The 14,815-nt window shown below is 52.1% G+C and overlaps 7 protein-coding genes across 7 annotated transcripts; 4 read left to right on the forward strand and 3 right to left on the reverse strand.

The window, feature by feature from the left end:
- Positions 1 to 456: 456 nt before the first annotated feature.
- PtrM4_123930 (membrane protein) lies at positions 457 to 1,743 on the forward strand (the record flags this gene model as incomplete). Its single annotated transcript, XM_066108616.1, has 1 exon — positions 457 to 1,743. One exon carries the CDS (start codon positions 457 to 459, stop codon positions 1,741 to 1,743), a length of 1,287 nt encoding a protein of 428 aa, XP_065960608.1.
- A 634-nt stretch (positions 1,744 to 2,377) lies between these two features.
- On the reverse strand, positions 2,378 to 5,683 carry PtrM4_123940 (RecQ, Superfamily II DNA helicase; the record flags this gene model as incomplete). The annotated part of the gene is made up of 3 exons (XM_066108617.1): positions 2,378 to 2,568; positions 2,600 to 3,042; positions 3,996 to 5,683. The coding sequence occupies 3 exons, from the start codon at positions 5,681 to 5,683 to the stop codon at positions 2,378 to 2,380; spliced, it is 2,322 nt and encodes a 773-aa protein (XP_065960609.1).
- A 406-nt stretch (positions 5,684 to 6,089) lies between these two features.
- On the forward strand, positions 6,090 to 8,264 carry PtrM4_123950 (uncharacterized protein; the record flags this gene model as incomplete). Its single annotated transcript, XM_066108618.1, has 1 exon — positions 6,090 to 8,264. The coding sequence occupies one exon, from the start codon at positions 6,090 to 6,092 to the stop codon at positions 8,262 to 8,264; it is 2,175 nt and encodes a 724-aa protein (XP_065960610.1).
- Positions 8,265 to 8,398: 134 nt separating this feature from the next.
- On the forward strand, positions 8,399 to 10,852 carry PtrM4_123960 (uncharacterized protein; the record flags this gene model as incomplete). The annotated part of the gene is made up of 1 exon (XM_066108619.1): positions 8,399 to 10,852. The coding sequence occupies one exon, from the start codon at positions 8,399 to 8,401 to the stop codon at positions 10,850 to 10,852; it is 2,454 nt and encodes an 817-aa protein (XP_065960611.1).
- Positions 10,853 to 11,237: 385 nt separating this feature from the next.
- PtrM4_123970 (uncharacterized protein) lies at positions 11,238 to 11,514 on the reverse strand (the record flags this gene model as incomplete). Its single annotated transcript, XM_066108620.1, has 2 exons — positions 11,238 to 11,243; positions 11,299 to 11,514. 2 exons carry the CDS (start codon positions 11,512 to 11,514, stop codon positions 11,238 to 11,240), a joined length of 222 nt encoding a protein of 73 aa, XP_065960612.1.
- Positions 11,515 to 11,714: 200 nt separating this feature from the next.
- On the reverse strand, positions 11,715 to 13,394 carry PtrM4_123980 (uncharacterized protein; the record flags this gene model as incomplete). Its single annotated transcript, XM_066108621.1, has 1 exon — positions 11,715 to 13,394. The coding sequence occupies one exon, from the start codon at positions 13,392 to 13,394 to the stop codon at positions 11,715 to 11,717; it is 1,680 nt and encodes a 559-aa protein (XP_065960613.1).
- Positions 13,395 to 13,944: 550 nt separating this feature from the next.
- PtrM4_123990 (uncharacterized protein) lies at positions 13,945 to 14,754 on the forward strand (the record flags this gene model as incomplete). Its single annotated transcript, XM_066108622.1, has 3 exons — positions 13,945 to 14,336; positions 14,397 to 14,616; positions 14,674 to 14,754. 3 exons carry the CDS (start codon positions 13,945 to 13,947, stop codon positions 14,752 to 14,754), a joined length of 693 nt encoding a protein of 230 aa, XP_065960614.1.
- Positions 14,755 to 14,815: the final 61 nt, after the last annotated feature.

A 14,815-nucleotide genomic window follows, 5' to 3' on the forward strand; every position in this document is an offset into this window, starting at 1 on the left:
AATGTATTCCTAATAACTTGCTCTGTCTTCTACTACAATCCTAATCCTTAAATCCTACTTAATTCTATGCTTGATTTCTTTCTTAAACACTATCTAATATATACTACAAACTATACCTGTTTTACCTACCTCATCTATCGATTATGAATCTCACCAACTTTATACTCTCTCTTTTCGAATCTTTTTTCTTTGCTTTATACCTGCATACTTATTTTTAACATAAATAACTCTTCTTTAAACTTTTGCTCTTACTATACCCTTACTGTGCTTATTACTCTTACTACTGTTACTATCTTTGCCTCTATTATAATTACTCTTGCTTCTACCACGGCTACGGCTGCTATTCTTGTAACTTTTCCTTCTATCGCGACTATCACTCTTACTGTCTATTCAATTACGGTTACGGGTTCTACTATTGCAACTCCCGCTGTTCCTGCCGTCCTTGCTGCTTTTAACATGCTCGTTATTACTCCTACGGCTACTACTACACCTGTGTTTACTGCCGCTTCTACAAATATCGCCACTGCGGCCCCTACGCTTCCTATTCTTGCTATCCACTCCGTCCTTGCTGCTCTCGCCATTCCAGCTGCTCCTGCTGTCCTCGCTGCTCCTGCTCTCGCTAATTACGCTCCTACTATTTCCGCCCTTACTGCTCTTACTCCTGCAGCTTTTACTCTTAATGCGCCTACTCCTACGGTTACTGCTCTTATTGCTGCTACTCTTAATGCTCTAGCTCTCACTGCTATTGCTCTCGCTACTCTCGCTATTCTTGCTACTACTACTGTCCCTGCTGTCGCCAACCTCGCTTCTATCGCTATCCTTACTGCGACCACTCTCCCTGCTCCTATTATTTTCGCTGCTTGTAACACCCTCGTTGCTGCCGCCTTTAAAGCTCCTACCCTTGCTACTCCTGCTATTCTTACTGCTCCTGCTCCTACGGCTCTTACTTCTACGTCCTGCTCTTGCTACTCTTACTCCTACCGCTCTTACTCCTCCGCATTCCGCAATCCTCCCTATTACTGCTTCTGCTCTCGCCACTTCCTCTATCTCTACTATCCCCGTCCTTCTTGCTGCTCTCGCTTTCCCGCTGTTCCCGCTGTCTCTACTGCTCTCTTCTGCCCCTTACCTCCTACGCCTCCTCCACCTGCGGTAACTGCGGTTTCGGCGGCCGCTACCGCTCCTCTTGTCGCTGCTCTTACTACCCTCGCTACTTTCGCTTTCCTTGCTGCTCTTAATATCTTCGCTATCAATCCTACGGCTTCTGTTCTCGCTGCTCCTGATACTCTTACTATCTCTACTGTCCTTACTTTGTCCCTTGTCCTTGTAACTTGCACTGCTCTTAATATTCTTATTACTACTCCTACTACCCCTGCACCTGTTGCCGCTTCTGCCCCTGCTATCCTTGCTGCTTATAATATCCTTACTTCTACCTCTTACCTCTTACAGCTTATATACACCTCCGGCTACTGCTATTGCTACTGCTACTCTCCTACTTTCGCTATCCTCGCTACTCTTACTGTCCTTACTATCCTCGCTGTTCTTACTATCCTCGCTGTCCTCATTATCCTCGCTGCTTCGCTGTCCTTACAATCCTCGCTGTCCTCGTTGTCCTCGCTGCTTCCGCTGTCCTTACAATCCTCGCTGTCCTCGTTGTCCTCGCTGCTTCCGCTGTCCTTTCTACCCTTACTGCCCTTACTATCCTCGCTGTTCCCGCTGTCCTTGCAATCGCTACAATTAACTTAATAGTTAATTCCCTTGCCGTTCGCCCCTTTCTTGCGCTGCCCTTGTTGCTCTTACTGTCCTCGCAATCATCGCAATCACCTTAATTACCTTAATTGCCTCTATCCTCGCGGCTACACATCCTGCTCTTACTGCTCTTGCTACTCTTACTTCTATCGCGCCTGCGGCTCCTGCTTTCCTACTCTCGCTATCCTCGCTTCTCTCACAGCTGATCCCGCTATCCCTACTATCCCCGCCGTCCTCGCTGCTCTCGCTGCTATCGATATCCTCGCTTCTGCTCCTCACTCCCCACCGCTCCTACTACGCCTGCGGCCGCTATAACTACTTCTGCCCCTGCTCTTGCTTTCCCTACTGCTCTCGCTGTCCCTGCTGTCCCCCCACTGCTCGCGCTACTCTCGCTGCTTCTCACTTCCTACCGCTGCTACGGCTTTACAACTCCTTTCGCCGCTGCGGCTCCTGCTCTCGCTGTCCTTACCGTCGTCGCTGCTCTCGCTACTCGCTCTGTTCTCGTTACTCTCGCTATATGCGCGGCTCTCGATGCTCTCGCTGCCAACGGTACCTATCATGTCGCTGCTCTTATTTCTTCGCCTCTCTCGCTCCCTACGCTCTCGCTTTCTCCTCTCCCTCCCCTCTCTCTCTACTCGCTACTTGCCATCTCGTTGCTCTCGCCTGCCTCGCCTGCCTCGCTCTCGCTACTTGCCATCTCGTTGCTCTCGCCTGCCTCGCCTGCCTCGCTCTCGTTGCTCTTGCCGCTCTTGCTGCTCTCGCTCTTGCTGCTCTCGCTATCGGAGCTACTCTCGCCGTCGTCACGACCCTCGCTTTTCCTCCCTGCTCAAGCTGCTATTACTGCTTTCGCTACCTGCCATCAAGTTGCCCTCGCTGTCCTCGCCATCCTCGCCATCCTCGCCATCCTCGCCGTCGTCGCTGCCCTCGCTATCGCCACTATCGCCACTGTTGCAGCTATTGCTCTCGCTACCAACGCTGCCTGCGCTCTTACTGCTCTCGCCGCTCTCGTTACCTTCTCTGCCCTCGTCTTTGTCGTTGCTCTCATTGCTCTCGCTGTTGCCGCTGCTTTCGCTACCTCTAATATCTTTACTACCCTCGCCTTCGTCACTACTCTCGCTGCTCTCGCCTTGATCACTGCTCTCGCTGCCCTCGCCTTCGTCGCTACTCTTACTGCTGCTACTATCGTCACTGTTGCTGCTATCTCTCTTGCTGCTAACCCTGCCTACGCTCTCGCTGATCTTGCTGCTCTTGCCTTTATCGCTGCTTACACTATCCGACCTACTCGAGCTGTTGGAGCTACCCTCGTCAACGTTACAACTCTCTATATTTCCTCTACTCGCCTATTATCTTGTAATCAACAAAACTCTCCTGCTAAGTTATTGCTCTCAACCGTCTCTAACAATCGCTTTTTTCCTAAAAACTCAAACAACGTCGGCCCTGCTCCTGAATTACTAACCCCGAACTCCTCTAACCGCGCCGTCCATCGGTTTCCTACCTCGCTCCGCCCTAATGCTATACTTAATAACCCGCCTATTAATACCCCTCTATACTGGCAATCCCCGTCTTGGACTCTCTGATATCGCCCAAAACTATTCCTTTCCCACCGATTGCATATCTCCTGCGGCACTCCACACCAAAAACAGCCCGAATAACGCTCAAACTTAATTGTCTCTTCCATCCTCTTAATCGACTCCTTGATCCGCTGGCTCTCCTGTCGCCAACATTGCCGTACGTCGTGTGCGCTCGATCCTTGCCCTACCGCCTCGCATAACCCACACCGGTTTATCCATTGCGCCAGCTGCCTACGCAGCCACTCGACGTCGGCGAACTCCTGCTGCCGCTGCTGTATCAATCTCTGTCGCGGGCCGCCTTGCTCTCGTTGCTGCTGATTAAACGCCTGCCGCGCCTCTTCTTGCTCCCTCTCCAATGTCTCCGCCTCTTCTTCGTTGCTGCTGCCGCCCTCGGCCACCTCCACCACCTCCATCTCCTCCACCTCCTCCACCTCCTCCACCTCCTCCATCTCTTCCATCTCCTCCTCCATCTCCTCCTCCATCTCCTCCTCCATCTCCTCCTCCTCCATCTCCTCCTCCTCCATCTCCTCCCCGTCGGCTCTCATGCATACGTCACACCTCTCCTCTCCCTCCTCGCACCGAGCTCGCTCGGCCTCGCGCCTGTCTAAATACCCGTCCAACATTACCCGTCTACATGTCGCCGCCTCGTCTATGCCTTCGACGTATGCTCGCACCAACCGCTGCTCCGCCTCCCCCTGCTTGTCATCCGCCGCTCGCTGCTCGCCGTCCTGCACCATCATGATGGCCTCGCTCCGCTCCCCGTCTCGCCCGGCTCGCCCGCTCTCCTGCGCGTAATCCAACACGCTAAACGGCCAATCCATGTGGACAATGCACCGGATATCGGGCACGTCCACTCCCATGCCCAACGCGCTGGTTGCCACAATCACCCGCTGCTTGCCGCCCATGAACTCCTCCAACATGCTTGCCTTGCCAACCGCGTGGTGATGATACGCATGGCACTTGAGCTTCTCGGCTAACCCCTTGACCTTTGGCACTGAGTTGCCGTACACTACAATCTTGCCGCTCTTATACTTTCGGACCTTCTGCTGTACCATCGCCAACACCGTTGCCTCTACCTCCTGTCTCTTCCTCTCCTTCTCTACCCTTACCACCCGGTACGCTATGTTGCTCCGTGCTGTTGGTGCCCTAAACATTCTTACCTGCCCACGCTCAAAATGCATTCGCCGGAATAACTCGTCCTCCTCGCTGGGTGGCAACGTTGCTGTTAACATGACCATCTGCGTCTCTACAGCCACTAGCTTACCTAGCTGCTGCATCTGCTTGCGGAACGTGTACTGCCGGTTTAACACGATATGGCACTCGTCGATAATAATCCGATCTAGCTGCCGCGTCGCTCGTAGCCGGTTTAAAAACGTTGCAAATTCCTCTCCAACTGCCGACTCGGGCGTCACTAACACCACCGCTGCTGCGTCTGGCGGACGCCGACTCTGCCACTCTACGCACGATATCCCTAGCTTCTTGCACCGCTGTGCCATGTCGCCACGCAACGCGATCAACGGCACTACCACCACCGTCGTGCCGCCCTGCTCTGCCCACGCCGGCAACATGAACAACAAGCTCTTGCCTGCCCCCGTCGGCATCACCGCTACTACGGGACTCTCGCCTGCTGTGATGGCTTTGATCGCTGCCTCCTGCACCCCCCGGAACTTGGCCTCCTCGCCCATCATGCGCTTCAGCTGCGCTCTCGCGTCCATCTTCCTCAGCCGCTGCCACCGATCCACCCTTGCCTCGTCTGCCTCGCTCTCAAACGGCGCTCTCTTCCGCTTGCTGCTTCTTCTCTGGTCGTCCAAGCCTGCCTGGAAGCCCAAAAATCTATGCCAATCCGTGCTCGATGCCCGGAACTGCTGCCGCCTATCCGCCACGGCCCCTGACTGCTCCATGATCCCTCGCGCGTATACCAGTCCCGCCACGTGCGACGTATGGCCCGCCTGCTCGTCGGCAATCGAATCTCCTGCCTGCTCCTCAGCCCACTCCTTATTCTCCTCGCCCTCATCTGCCTGGAACGCTGTCGATCCACGCAAAAACCGCCGGCTGATGCCAATCGCCATCTCCCGGTACCCGGCAAACGTCCACTCCTGGCCCATCGCGATCCGGCTCTCGCGCTTCAACGCCTCCCGCAGCCGATCGGTCGTCCACTTGCGGCCGCTGGGGTCTGCTGGCCACATATGCGACGAAACTGCCTCCTTCTCCCACACCAACGCCTCGAGCCGCTGCTGGAACGGCAACACCAGCCACATATACCACACTACCAGCTCGCCCACCTCGCGCGGCAAATATCGATGGATAATCTTGACGTCGCCGCTGACTTTGTATCCCTTGTGGTACCGTGTCACAAACACCACCATGCCGTCCTCGATGAATATATTGTGTCAGCCCTCAGGGGGTGTGTCAACTAGAATGTTCTACTATCGTCACAGCTACGTAACACACTGCTGATCTGGAATGCTCCAGATACTCTACTTCATGTATATAGTCGCTCTCTGCAACTCTCTCAATAGAACAACCTTCTCTCTCATCTCTCCTCTGATCCAACAGTTATGAGCCCGGTATCCCCGCAATAAGCTGCGATATTCAAACGAGATTGTTCACTCCATTCACACAGTTCACGCTGTTGTATACGCTGTTCTTGTGTCTTGTTGTAGCGTTGAAACAAGGTGTCTCACGCTCTCTTTTTGAGATCTATTCTCACGTCCTTTGAGATCACTTCTCGAAGCTTCTCTGCCGCTTAGCAAGGCAGCTCTTTTGGCCATCATGGCATCCTCGAGCGCTCGGGACGATCAAGTTGTCAGTCGCGCATCAGTTATCCTCGAGAACCAGAGCGATTGGAAGCTCTGGTACTCCTTGAAGAAGGAGTTCGCCACCGTCAAAGGTGTGTGGGAATACTGCGATCCTTCCACAAACAAGCTACCTCCAACTGTCGATGACGAGCCATCAGACACTGCTTCAGACAGTGCGTGGAGGAGGTGGGAGATCAAGACGAATGCTCAGAAGGCTACCCTCAAGGCTATAGGAGAGGTTAACCTTGAAATCACACGGACGGTAGCTCGATCAAAGCTGCATCTTATTACCAACCTAGATCTGGACGTACGATTACGTCTTAGAACACTTCAGGATCACTTTCGGATCACTAATCAACAGCAAATTCTAGAGCTTTCTTCGCAATATGCTGCTATTCAGCAGAAGCGGAGGAACCAGAACGTTGATACGTGGCTAAACGAATATTCTCGAATTGCGTCTCTCTGCCAATCAGAAGATATGGCTGAGATGAAAGGGACACGTCCACAGTGGGCCTTCATACAGGCTGTTGAAGCCCAAGGAGATGCTGACTGGTCTAACCAGCATTTCACTCTAATGATTGGCTGTGAGGAGGACAAAAAGGACCCTCCAACACTTGAAGCTTTGATTAACCGATACCGACGATGGATCGCGACGAAGCGTACCCACACGAAGACTCTTGGCAGCTTTGCAGCCAAGGACAGCACCCAGGCCACCCAGGCTACTCTAGCTATCACCGACACAAGGCCAAACAACCGTCCGCAATGCGTCTGTGGCCTCTATCACAATATCTTAGAGTGCTACACTCTAAACGAAACGGCAGAAGGCCGTCCAGAAGGTTTTAGACCAAATCGAACAAGACTCAGCACAGTTCGTACTGCTTTTAAGGATCGCGAGCTCTTGAAGAAGATCAAGAAGCTCTACAAGGATAACAACGTCCGATGGACGTTCGATACAGCACAAAACTCCGATCGATCTGAGAAGAAGACCGAGAATAAGACCGAGAATAAGACCGATAGACCCACTTCAGCATCCAGAGGCCGACGACCTTACGCTGATCGAATCGACGACAATGACTCGAACGGAGACTATTACGCAAACAATGCGTTTCACTTGGCTCAGATTACAACACCAAAAGGTGATACTCTGCTCGACAGATGGATCGTTGATCCTGGTTCCAACGTCCATATCTGCAACTCGACCTATTTCAACTGGCGTACGACGTCAAATGCCAAATCAACCGACGTTATCTTCGCAGGCGCAACTAGCTATCAGGTTGCTGCCTGGGGGGAGGTGATCATCAATGTTAATCGAGGCAATCAGAAGAAGGATATACTCCTGACGCATGTCGCGTACGTACCAGGTTTTCTCACGAACCTCTTCGCCCTTGGACGCTGCCGACGCTCAGGCATCCACTTCGATTCAGGGCGCAACATCCTCTACAAAGAGAGGATCTCCAATGTTGTAGCCAACCTTGAATACAGTCATGGCCACTGGCTGCTCGATGCGAAGGAGGCTGATCGCCCTCCTCGCCATGAGCTTCTCAGCATGGCTGCAAGATCGAGCCAGGAGAAGGCTCCTCAAACTGTCACTGCGATGCGAGCGCATCAACTGCTCGGACACCCAAGCTATCAGGCACTTGAACACCTTCAAGATGCAACTACTGGCCTCAAGATAGGCACAAACGGAAAAGGAGATCCATGGACAGACGATTGTGTATCGTGTATTCAAGGCAAGATGAAGGAAGACATCAGTCGCCGTCCTCGCGCTGATAAAGCCTGTCGACCTTTCTATCGCATTTCAATCGACATTATCCAACTTCAGGAACATGGCGCAGTATGTTACAACGGTGACGTATGGGCATTGCATGCAGTGTGTGAGTACACGAAATTTCATGAGATCTGTACTCTCAGGAGTCGACACAAAGCTACTGTTGTTCCTGCTATTATTCGACTCATCAACAAGATTGAAAGAGTATACGGCTACCAGGTAGCTATAGTCTTCATGGATGGAGACGTTGGGTATGGCAGAGCTGAGGCACACCTCGGTTCCTCTGCTCAAGAAGAGCTATCATCAGCAGGTATTAAGGTAGAAATGAGATCACCTGATACTCCAGCACAGCTGGGGGTGCGGAGAGAGCTGGAGCCGTGATTGTTACAGTCGCCAGAGTCATCCGTATCCATGCTGGTCTACCTAAGGCACTAGCTAATGAGCTAGTCTGTACTGCGGTAAGACTCCTCAACGTCACTCCGACAAAGGCTCTTGAATGGCGTACGCCACAAGAGATGGTCACTGGCATTCGACCAGATCTATCACGACTCCATATCATTGGAAGCCGTGGATTCATACTTGACAAGCATCTCCTAAGAGGGGATAAACTGGAGAAGCGCACCTTTGAAGGATTCCTTATTGGATACGACGCTTCGAACATCTATCGAGTCTGGATACCTACCACGAATCGAGTTATCCGTGTACGAGATGTACGCTTCATTGATGAGCTTTACAAGGAGAAGCCATCAACAACACCCGTGGAGCCTCGCATTATCGAGACGGTCCACATTCCTGAGGAGGAATACGATGGAGATACCATTGTCGTGGCGCAGCCTGTACGACAACGACAGGAAGCAATCACTACGCCTGTCCTACCACTAGATCATGTATCTGAAAAGGAGTATGATAGTGACACTATTGCAGTGTATCAGAAGCCTGTTCGCCAACTCCTCTCTCCATCTCCTACACCCGCTTTCGAAGGACAAGATCGAAGTCCTTCTCCTGATCCAGTTGAACAACAACTACTGCAGGAGTCCTCTGCTTTGATGGACTCATCTCCACACAGGACACCTGGGGGGTGGAACAACTACGACGACGACGCTGAGATCTACATACCAGATCGACATCAGAACAATGCTCCGCAACGACGAGACCCGAATCTCTCACAGGACAACATCATCACTGGCAGACGACGTCGCCAAGCGCACTACATCGAGGCAGCCCCTGACCTTTCTAAGTACTTTGCTTTTTCTGCTACGATTGCGCAAGCAAATGATGCTATCTCAGCTGCATCACAACCAACGCGATCTGATCCTACTCGCATTCATCGCGATGATCTTCCGCCTCCACCACGTCACTGGAAAGAACTGAAACGTCACGCTCATGGAAAGCAATTTGAAGCTGCTGCTTACGCAGAATTCAACAGCTGCTGGAAGAAAGGCACCTTTGCCAAACCAGACATCACAGCAGACACAACAGATGCTGTACCCTTGATGTGGGTATTCACCTACAAATTTGATGAAGATGGATATCTTCTCAAATACAAGGCTCGAATTGTCGTCCGAGGAGATCTGCAGGATCAGTACGGCGATACGTACGCAGCTACTCTTGCTGCTCGCCTCTTCCGAGCTCTTATGGCTCTTGCATGTGCTTTCAACCTTAACGCAATGCAATACGATGTGCCAAACGCGTTCCTTAACGCTACACTTAATCGTCCTCTACATGTACGAACTCCGGATGGATTCCAGGATAGATACGGCCAGATTCTTCGACTTCTGCGCGCCCTGTATGGCCTGAAGGAAGCTCCACGCTTGTGGGCTATACACCTCCAAGCTTCACTGCGAAAGCTTGGGCTACACCCTGTTCAAGGGTTCCCATGCCTTTGGATGAACGATCGGATAATCCTGTTCTTCTACGTGGACGATATCATCATCCTCTATCACCCCGACTACCAAGAAGATTTCGAGAAGCTCGAACGACAGCTTATTAAGCTATATAGCCTGCGCCAAATGGGCAACGTTAAATGGTTCCTCGGTATTCGAGTTGAGCGAGTTCTTGCTAGCCGCCAGCTCTACCTAGTCCAGGATGCGTTCATCAACAAGGTCTGCACTGAGTTTGACCTTATCCGCTCTGATGGAAGATACCCTTCCACGCCTCTCTCCTCTACGTCGAGGCTATTACCCTACGATGGAGTGTCTGATCCTTTGCTTACGAAAACCTATCAACGCCTTGTTGGCAACCTAGCGTACATTGAGATCATGACGCGTCCTGACGTCGCTCACGCTCACTCAATCCTTTCACGGTTCCTGATCAATCCAGGACCAGTTCACCTCTCGGAGATCAAGCACGTGTGGCAATACCTGTACGGTACTAGGTATCTGGCCATCAGTGCTCGAGGGGGTGAGCCTACCCAGACGTTTGCAACAAAGATCAACTCAACACTGCCTACGTTCTTCGGTGCTGCTGATGCCTCATTCGGAGACGATGTAGAGACTCGTCGATCATCTGCTGGATACGTTTTTATGCTGTACGGCATGCCTGTTGACTGGAAGGCTACCGTACTTCGATCAGTAACCCGCTCTACTACTGAAGCAGAGCTCTACGCTCTCTCTGCTGCTGGCGTTGAATCGCAATACTGGGATCGCTTCTGCCGCAACATTGGCTTCACGCTTCACACCAAGAAGGCTCTCTGGTGTGACAACGCTCAGACTGTACGCCTCGTACAAGGCGATTCTGATCGAATTCAAACCAAGCTTCGTCACGTCGACATTCATCAAATGTGGCTCCGCCAAGAGGTGGAAGCTGAAAGGATCACTGTTGAGTGGAAGCCTACTGCTGAGATGCCTGCTGACGGCTTCACTAAGCTACTTCCTCGTCAGAAACACGAGAACTTTGTCAGACAGCTGGGCATGAAGGACATCCGTCATCTCATCGTCAAGGACGTGCCATGTCCTGTGCCTCATCCATAGTTTAGTCTGCATCTCTTTCAATTTGTTTTTGAGGTATCCATCTAATATGGAAACCTCAGGGGGTGTGTCAGCCCTCAGGGGGTGTGTCAACTAGAATGTTCTACTATCGTCACAGCTACGTAACACACTGCTGATCTGGAATGCTCCAGATACTCTACTTCATGTATATAGTCGCTCTCTGCAACTCTCTCAATAGAACAACCTTCTCTCTCATCTCTCCTCTGATCCAACATATTGCGATGCCCCCCTTGCACTGTGTTGCTATGCCGTACGCTCAGTAGCTCTGGCCCTCGCGCTGGCTGCCCACCCGTTATATGCATTAACACCGCCAGCTTCTCGCGAAATTCTACCACCCGGTCCATGTATCGCTCTATTGCCTGTCGGTCTACCCCTGACTGCGTCCCGGGCTTCATGAACCGACTCCGGATGCTGGCGCTCTCGCCTACCCGCTCAAATAACCACCTCTCGCCGTTGACGGGCATGTTTGTGCGATGATCCTTCAAAAAGTTCCATCCTGGCCGCTCGTCGGTTGGGTTGTCACGTATGCTCTCCCATGGCACTGCCGGCACCGGCGCTGCCTTGCTGCTAAACATTAACTCCTCTGTTAATAATCGCCGGCTCTCGCTAGCCAGCCCATGTACCATGCCGCGGAACTGCGCCATGCTAAAATGCAGCTCTTTGTACAGCAGCTCGTCGCCGTTCGTCCACTCTACATGCCCGCGGGTTGTAGTGTTTAGACTCCGCAACAATCAATTCAATCCGGTCACTCTCCTAGACCCACTTACCTATCTAGGTAGGGCTTAAACTCCTATAGGTAACTACTAGGCTTAAAGCGGTAATCAATCAATCCAATCTGAACCTTCTAGGACCCACTTAATTGATTGTTGCGGACTGTGGTAGTGTTGTAATGGATCTTCAATCCATACGTCCGCAAATCCAACATCCACTGCATGGGGCTATGGCTGCCGCGCACCATGAACCGGTCCATCATCTTCTGCACTAACTGCAAACACCCCTTGGGACGCCGTCGCTGGCTTGGCCCGCTCTCGTACGCGCTGTCATCTAAGTCGTCGTCTGTCTCATCGCCGCTATCCTCCTCGGGCCCTGACATTTCTAGTCCCTTCTGCACGACCATAAACCGAGCGATCTTGATCACCGCCGATAATATCGGCGGGTACTGCTCCGGCCCCTTCCATCCGTCCTCCTTGACGCCCAGCACCGCCAACGCGCACACCAGCGGGCTGTCATACTCTCTACGGGTGATGCGGTGGTTAAGTAATGCAATGCAAAACTCCAAACACGCTTTCTGTATCTTAGACAACTTCTTAGGCTCGGGGCCTTCTCCCTGACCTGGCTCTTCCTCAGCTACCTCTATCGCCTCGTCTATGTCGTCCATCATCTCCTCGTCCAGCTCTTCTCTCTCTTCGTCCATATCCTCGGCTTCATCTTCTTCGTCTCCCTCTATGCTCCGCTTTGCCTGTTCGATTAACACCTCCCATGCCTCTCGCTGCCGGCGCGTAAACCGATACTTGGGGCTCTTCCACCCGTGCTCTTTCTGTGTGCGTGCAAAAAACATTAACATCTGCTGCCACGGTCGTGTGTGCTTGACAATGGCGTTCTTGTCCATATACGGCTGTAACGGCTGGAACCGGGTTTGGTGCATCTCTGTGCGAATTGCCTCCAACCGTATAAACACGCCAATCCGGTCAATAATGGATGCCTGGCTGAACCGCGCCAATCCATCCATGGCTGCCCAAATCGCTGCTTCCACCGGCTCGGCCTGCTGCTCCTGCCTGGCATCTGGCTCTGCCACGGGCTCCTCGATGCACGCTAACAAATCCGGCCTCTCCATGCCCACTAGGTACGGCAACCACTGCGTCCGCTCCAGCCATGGGTTCACCTCGTCGCGCTCGCCCTCCTGGATCGTCGTCTGCGCCCGCTTCTCGATGTCTGCCCACGCCTTGGCCATCTGCTCGCCCACTCGCGCCCATGCTGCTGCCCCGTCTACGGGCACGATTTCGGGGCCTTCTCCATCCTGGCTGGGTGCCTGGACCTCAAAGTACTGCGATCCATGCCGGCTGCTGAATAATCGCTGGCAATGGACCAGCCGGTACCCCTTATCCATATGTGCCTGCACGCTCTTCTGCCTGGTTCGACTTGGCCGCCCTCGCTTCTTCCCTGCTGACCATCCTTGATGGTCCTTACGCCAATGCTTTCGTATAGCCTCCTTACTTCTTGCTACATAATAGCAGCAGCTGGAGTCAAATTGGCATAACATCCCGTCTGTATACACTGGCAATTGCCGCACAGGCTTTGGAGCACCAGTCGGCACCTCGAGCTCACTAGGGTACTGGACTAACCCAGCCCAGCTGCGAACCTGCTGTCCAACTGCCTCAGCCTCCTTGTAACTAACCTTATGCTGCTTCTGTAGATGGCCCTCAATCTGATCTGGCCATACTGCATATCTGCACTCTCTGCATGCCGCTACGCTGTGCTCAGGCACATGCTCGAAATACTGGCACTCGATGCTAGGTTTAGACATGTTGAAATATCGACGCCTACCTGTTCTACTCGGCTTCTTATATACACGCGCTGTTGATCGCTCTCTCGGTGCTTACTCCGGCGGCGCGCGCGCGGCGGGGTGCCGAGCCTCGCGACCTCCTGACCCCCCAGACGCGTAACCCTAACCAAGAACACCAAACCCTAAGCTCCTGAACCACATAGTCTGCTGCGCTGTAAATTCGTCAGATTGTGCGTCTACGTATGCTGAGTTATATGTCTAAATTTGGAGTAATTTCGACTATAGACTAAAAATGGGATGTACTCCTGAAGTTTAATGGGATAAACCCCTGGTTCTAGTATATACCCGCCATACGCGTACTTCTCAGCACTAACAAAAAAATGGTATATTATAACGTACCATTGAGCGCCCTGGGTTAGTGCTTCCGTGAAACCCAAGAATGGCACTGCGCCTAAAACTTGCCCATTGACCGGCGCCTATTTAAAGTGATGGCATGCTCACTGTCCCTTCTATCATCACCTCTCCTACTTCTTCTCCCTAGCTTTCTTCTAGTCGCTCGCGTCCTACCGCAATGCCGTTCTCCACGAAGCGAATTATTCGAAAAGAGCTAGCCACCTCTACTGGCATCAAGAACGCCGCTCTGATGCGAAATCGCTACTTATTGCGTCGATCCAACCCATCTTCAGCTGCCGACTCGTGCTGGGAAGGGCAGTCAGACACTAACTCATTCTCCGACACGTACTCGGACCCCGATACTGAGGCGGATACGGATATCAATATCGAGCTAAGTACGGGCGAAGATGCTGGTTTCACCTCTGAGCAGGAGCTAGACGCGGATCTAGACTCTGAAGCTGAAGAGATACTGAAGGACATTGCTCAATTGAGGGCGGAGGGGCCAGCAAAGCCAAACCATACCCCTCATACGATAAAACTTTGGAAGAGGGAAGGCGACTTCTGGGAAAGGTAAGGGCTTGCTATCTATATGCACATAATCTTTATTAACTCTTAACTAACGAAAATTAGATACTGCTCCAAGATTATGAAAAAGACTAAGAGGTCCCCAGAAGAACAATTACGCGCATGCGACCCAGAGGCATTCAAAGCGTACCTCCGCTGGCGGAAGAAGAATTCCCGGGTCAAGAAAGAGAGCTCAATGCGGAGCTATTGGAAAAGACTCAGCATGTGCTACATGGATCTCACACGCCACACAATGGACGCAGATGTCCTCACCGACGTTTGTAATGTATGTCCGAATAGACATGTTTATCCCTTGCATCGCGCCGAGCTAATATCATAGTAGTGGATTCCATCCCTAATGCTTGATAAATCCGAGAAGGAAAAGCATCAGACTCCGCAACAATCAATCGATCGACATGATTGATTCCTATATAGGTTAAAGAGTTACTTTATTAGGCAGCCTTTAACCTAGATAGGAATCAATC

Source organism: Pyrenophora tritici-repentis, chromosome 7 (assembly GCF_003171515.1).
Source record: "Pyrenophora tritici-repentis strain M4 chromosome 7, whole genome shotgun sequence".
In the NCBI taxonomy this organism is placed as follows: Eukaryota; Fungi; Ascomycota; class Dothideomycetes; order Pleosporales; family Pleosporaceae; genus Pyrenophora; species Pyrenophora tritici-repentis.